Source organism: Meles meles, chromosome 9, assembly GCF_922984935.1.
Source record: "Meles meles chromosome 9, mMelMel3.1 paternal haplotype, whole genome shotgun sequence".
NCBI classification, from domain to species: Eukaryota; Metazoa; Chordata; class Mammalia; order Carnivora; family Mustelidae; genus Meles; species Meles meles.
The window spans coordinates 56,552,661-56,558,715 of record NC_060074.1 but is presented as its reverse complement, the minus strand read 5'-3'; the positions used below and the strand labels follow the sequence as shown (position 1 = coordinate 56,558,715).

Genomic DNA, 6,055 nt, shown 5'->3' with positions numbered 1-6,055 from the left:
GCTCTGGGTTTGACTTGTCACATGGGCTGTTTGCCATGTAAGATCCAGGGTAGAAACTGTACAACTTAGGAGGCCTCCTGGGGCTTGTGCCCCTTGTCTCTACAAATGGAGAAAAAGCTTACAAGTAATGCTTCTTGGTTACTGGAACCCCTTTCATGGATGTGGGGCTTCCTCCACTCTGTCTCTAATCCAGGGATTATTGTCTCATGGGATCATTCAGCAAAATAACTATTTGGAATTTGTTTTAGTTTCCTACATTGGTGTCAGCTAGTAAGTGCCCAACCGTTATTTTTACCTAGTTGTTGAGTTCTTAAAAAAAAAACCCAAAACTGCCAAAAGGAGTCATTGTCAGTTTAGTTAGGGCTTGTCTTACCAGATGTAACTTCATTCAGGTGAAAAGCTGTGTTAAATACATACAGCAGTCTGAAGACCAAAAAAAAAAAAAAAAAAAAAGACAAATACATTAGATTCAAAACAGATTCCTCCAAATAAAAATACTAAGGTAGATAAAGATAAGGAAATTTCATAGTTTCATTCTTTGGTATGGGCCCTCTCATAAAGTGTATAAAACTAGAAAAGTCCGTAATACTCAGATATATTTAAGTTATTTCCAAGGTTCACATTTATAGAATGTGTTTTTCCGTATTACACACAGAAAATAAAAAAAGAACAGGGAACAAATTTCCAAGGATGAAATTTCCACATTTATTTTTCTTTCATGTGCATAGAAAATGGCAGTGAAGTGTCCTATGAAAAAGGCAGGGAATGGGCATGGCGCTTCTATACCAGACTGGACTTTGTGCTTCAAAGGTACACTATTCATTTTGAAAACAAAGGATGTTATAGTTTGTTTTTAATTGCTAACAACTCCTTGGGTTTCCCATTTGTTTTTTAAGCTGTCAGTTTTCTTCAAATCTCTTTTCAAATGACACACTGCATTACAAATGATGGCACTTAACCAATGTGGCATTTCCATATTTACACCAACAAAAGAAATTTACAAGACATAATAGCATACAATCTTGACATTTAGTAATAGCAATAAAACATGAAGGGCATCCATTTTATTATTTTTTTTCTGTACAAACTATCAGAACATAACTTTATTCACATTAAAAAAATCATCTTTAATTTGATTTGACCTACACATCCCCCAACTCATTTCACCCATTTCTCAAACCTCTCATCACATCGCCCACACCTTCACCCGACTACAGAATCTACAAGTAATTAGATCTAACATCTAAATAGAGCTTAGAAAGTCCTCTCTCCCAAAGGTTTCCTTACTTCCCTGATAATTCCTCAAAAAAGAAAAAAAAATATGCTCTTCACTCAGTCCTTCCATTTCACTTTCACATTTCATCAGCAAATCAGCAAGACGGAATTTTCATCTCAATCCAAACAAGGTTAGAAAGAAGAGTTCCTCTATCGAGCATCTTGATGCTACACCCACGAGTCTGGGGACCCTGGGTACTGTTCTGCCCTATAAGAAGGTCGTTTTGTGGAATAAAAGTCTACATAATTTGTGGTCGATTTCAGTCCATACTGTGTTGAATAATCAGAAGAAGCTGGAAAGTGAACTCGGTCATCAAAATAAGGATCTTCATAGCTATGAGGAGACTGCAAATACAATCTGTATGCGTCAAAGTTCTTTCTGTTGGAGTCATCTTGACTATAATACAGCTGTTGATGCTGTTGATGAAATAAAAAAGCAAATAAATGAAAGCAATTTTTGGAAATATGTGTTTAAGGGAAATTAATGTGGGTTTCCTGCTTCATATTTTTAAAGCAGTATTTAATATTTGTGCATATATGATTCAGAGTTGTTTCTGGTACACGCTGTGTATTTACTATTAGAGTGTAAGGATTTTAAACTATGTTTACAAGTGGGCTGGTAGAGTTTGCTCAAGTCCTGTTCTAGGGCCTCTAGAAGTTGGTGTCTCTGGAGAGCCCAAGATGGCCCCTTGGTACCTCTTTCCCCCTTAGAGGTCCAGTTTTGTGCTCTGCTGTGGAGGGGCCTGTTACCTGGGCATGCCCAATGAAAGGATGGCCTTGATTTTTGCTTTGACACAGGGAACCATGAATAGTACATCATGAATTTGACTGGAGATTGGGTATTCATGCTTCAGATAGTTGTGTATGTACAGAACCATCCTTTAAAACATTTACCTCAGAGATGAAGATTGAGTCCATCCCTCAGTTCTAAAAGAAATGTGAGGTATTGTTAAAGGAGTAAGCAATCTCTGGGCAGCAGGATAATAAAATTGGAAGAGACACGTGAGCAAATAGTTCTAAAAGAAACACCTTCCCCATGTCAGGACTAATAGATTTCTAAGAAAGCAAGGTGAAATCCATGTGGGCATCCACCTCAGGGTACCTTCCCCTAATTTCCTTTTGTGTTACCTTATCTCATCTCTGACCTCACATTAATTTCTTCAAATATGTTTGGAGAAAAACTGTCATGGCTCTTAATGTCTGTTTTCCCTCTTGATCATGCCCAAAACCCCCCACTTAGTAAGATGTAACAAATTCACCATGTACATATATACATCATGTTCTGAAACTAAATTCATTCTAACATTATAAGCATTTCAGAGCTAAATTCCCTTTTTAAGTTAGTTATGATTTTAAGATTTTTTTCTCCTGACTTAAAAACTATAGGATAAATTATGAATAATTTGGGCAGTTCTTTTTTTTTTTTTCCATCTACAGAGAAAAGATGATGAAATGGAGGGAGGTCTTATGAGTATCCTTATCTGAAGTTCAGAATGCAGGGTTGTTTGGAAAACCCTAGCTGGTCTTGTATTATTGGAAGGTAAAAGGAGAGATCAGATAACCTATGTGAGCATGGCATCAAGAAGGACTGATATAGGGGCACCTGGATGGCTCAGTGGTTAAAGCCTCTGCCTTTGGCTCAGGTTATGATCTCAGGGTCCTGGGATTGATCCCCGCATCAGGCTCTATGCTCAGCAGGAAGCCTGCTTCCACCTCTATCTCTCTGCCTACTTGTGATCTCTGTCAAATAAATAAATAAAATCTTTAAAAAAAAAAAAAAAAGGACCGATATATATTTTAGGCCCCGTGAAAGCAGAGCTTGGGATGCCACAACCATTAGTTCCCACTCTGATGGAGAATGGGGTCCACCCCAGTAGGGCTGAATCCCCTTGGACTTCTGAGATTAATGGAGACCTGGTCACCGACTCAAGTGTTTTCAAACCATAAATGCTTGGATGTGGAGGGAGTCATGAAGATGGGAAATGAGATGTACAAAAAAGAACAGTGAGATGAGAGAATTAAGTGTGCTTACCACCTTTTTCCACCCAGAGGATGGAAGAAAATTTTGAGGTTAACAGAAAAAAAGGAGTGGGAAAAGGAGATTGTTGGACAAAGAATATGCATTAGAGACTTCTCAGGTGGTTCCCATCAGTGGCAATGGTGGTCTCAGCAGCATGGATTTGAGTACTCAAGCACATGAGGCTACTGTGGAAGTGCTTTGCTTAAACCACAGATGAGCTTCTGAGGAGCAGAGATCCCCAGGGAAAGCTCCTCGGCCCCTGCTGTGTTGGGCCAGCTCTGGTAGGTCAACCGGCGCGGACCCCTTACGGTGTTGATCCCTGCTAATCGGCCTTCTGTAAAAATGATATTGCAAATTCACCTGGAGCCGTCTATTTTGTTCTCTTGCTGGTGAGGAATAGGAACTGATGTAAATTGGTGAAGGTTTGCTGGAGCCTGTAAGAAAATATTTTATGAAATTAAAACTAGTGCTCATTACTCCGGGCCATTAGGCTGTGTGGGCTCCCTGGACTAGGGCTGGTGCAGTCCCTGACAGGGCCTGCCTTTCCCAGTACCAGCGGAGACCGAGACAGGCGCTGTCAGTTCCCTGGATCTAGCTTGGCAGCTGCTCACCTCAGGGCTGTTAGGGGATAATGGATATGGCAAAGATAAGTCACGTGTGTTTCACCAAAAAGCAATACCAATCCAAAAAGGTTGCCTTCTCAACCTTTGGTCACTGCGTGGAGCTGTGCATACCTGTGAAGGTTTCCCTGGCTACCTCTGAACCAGGCCTTGCTCCTTGAGCCGATGGACATTGCTTTTCCAGGGCTCTGAGCTAGAGCACTGGGTCAGCAGGGGGAAGGAAACATATTAGAACAAGCTCCCTGCCTTCAGAATAGGTTGGATCCAAAGTCCTGGGTCTCGGAAGGAGCAGGCACAGGCGTGTTCTAAGCGGTCTGGCCACATGGGGGCACAGTCTTGTGTCTGCCATCTTTAAGTACATTTTAAAACAAGAAGAATCTGATAATCAGATGGCTGTCTTGTTCAAGAGTCCACAGCAGACTCCCGATGATGTCACTGGCTACCGTTCTAGTACTGTTAGGGCTAGCAAAGATTTTTTTTTTTAATGAGAAAAATGAAACATACTTGAGGCAAATTAGTTTATTGAAGCAAGCAAAGAAGATACAGAAGGGCATGCAGGCTAAAGAGGCGATCTTTAAAATAAAGCAGGCTGCTGCAAATCTGAAGCAACAATGCACTTCAGTTTGTGCATTTCCTTTGCAAAGAGCTTGGTGTTTGAGATGTAGCATCTGCAATTTTCTGAGCTATTAATTGCCATAGTAACAACAGTCGATTAGTAAACAGTCCTGTGAAATCACAGTTTCAAAGACAACAGCACAACTGAGACGGCTCCCCCAGCAGTTGTTAAGTTGCCACCAGCTTTCATTTCTTTTTAATAAATAGGGTTTTTATTATTTATTTATTTTTTGAGGAAAGAGTATTCTTTTGTGGTAGCTCAGTCACACCCATATTTGAAAGCTCTAGAGTAGTTATAATTTGCCAGAGAGTTGAGAATGGGGACAATATAAAATCTTGGTAAGTCTTCGGGCTGGCATCCTTTACATAAATTAGATGCCCAGCTTTCTGAATGACATAAAAATATAAATACTATGCAACATTATTTTTGTTATTCTTAAAATATAATCACTGTGGCAAGAATCACATTATACATTTTGTTATTCATTCAAACTCTTTTCCATGAAAATGTAAATGAAATTGATCTCCATTCTCAGAGTTGAATTTAAGAGATGAGCCAGTCTAGGAGATGTGGCCTTGCAAAGCATTCTGGAACGTAGAGTTCTGACACAGGGGAAACACAGGGAGACACTGCAGGGACAGGGCAGGAGCAGAGCAACGGGACTACACTGGGGGACAGCCAGAAACCATCTCTCTTGGAAGCAGTGCTCTTTTTATTTATTTGTGGTCAGTAGGCCACTACCTTAGCTTGCTTTCCTTAAAACAAGCGGAAAAGGCAACAACCGCAGAAGCAGGAAATGAGATACTGGAATGGGGTCAGCTGCTGGGGGACCGTCTCAATACAGGCAAGGGCTACTTCCCAGGCCGCTGGCGGGGTGCCTGGAAAAGAGTGGCTTTTCGAGATACTCTATCACACACCCGGCTGGTGTCTTACCAGGGTATAGGCCTTTATGTGTGGCATCCCCTTGGCTATTGTAATACTGCATAGGTGGCTGGGTCCTATCGTATTCAGAGCGAGGGTCTCTGATTCCTAACAGTGCTGGTGAGGAGGAGGTGCTGCCGACTGAAGGGAGAGGCAGAGGAGGAGGGAGAGAGAAAGGAGAAGAAAGAGAAAGCAGACTGTCAGTGTCTCTGCAAAATCCTCTCTGAAAAATAAAGGTCAGCAATTAGAAATGCCACGCAGCTGGTGCTAAAAATCGGCTCTCAGAGATACTGTGAGTTGAAGAGCAGCCAGCGCTAAAGCCTGGGAAGGCGACCCCCAGGCCTGCTGCTGAGAGACCCGGAACCAGCATGGCCCTCCCAGAGCTGCCTCGAGCGCTGAGGTGCAGGCTGCCTGGTTAGGGGCGCAGGGCCCAAGCCGTGCAGCCTTCTCAGTGGTGGGCCTCCAAGACTCCAGTGGGTCTTTACAATTGTGGAATAACGTATTAGCCATGTAAGAGTTCCATTTGCTATTTTATGATCTCAGTTCCGCTGCTTATAAAACATCTATTATCCTTTATGGACAGCTCTTCAGTAAATAGGTGTT

At 41.8% G+C, this 6,055-nt stretch overlaps 1 protein-coding gene across 8 annotated transcripts in view; it reads right to left on the bottom strand.

Moving 5' to 3' along the window:
- Positions 1-681: 681 nt before the first annotated feature.
- The window catches only part of PKP4 (plakophilin 4), a 240,409-nt gene continuing 235,035 nt past the window's right edge, over positions 682-6,055 (bottom strand). For 6 of the 8 annotated variants that reach the window (XM_046018367.1, XM_046018369.1, XM_046018370.1 and 3 more), the window contains 3 exons: positions 5,465-5,593; positions 3,656-3,729; positions 682-1,692 (listed from right to left, as the gene is read on the bottom strand). In XM_046018367.1, the coding sequence (XP_045874323.1) occupies positions 1,444-1,692; positions 3,656-3,729; positions 5,465-5,593 (452 nt within the window). In that variant the 3' untranslated portion in view covers positions 682-1,443. The remainder of the gene's footprint in view (positions 1,693-3,655; positions 3,730-5,464; positions 5,594-6,055) is intronic. The other 2 variants (XM_046018372.1, XM_046018374.1) reach the window with 1 other exon arrangement.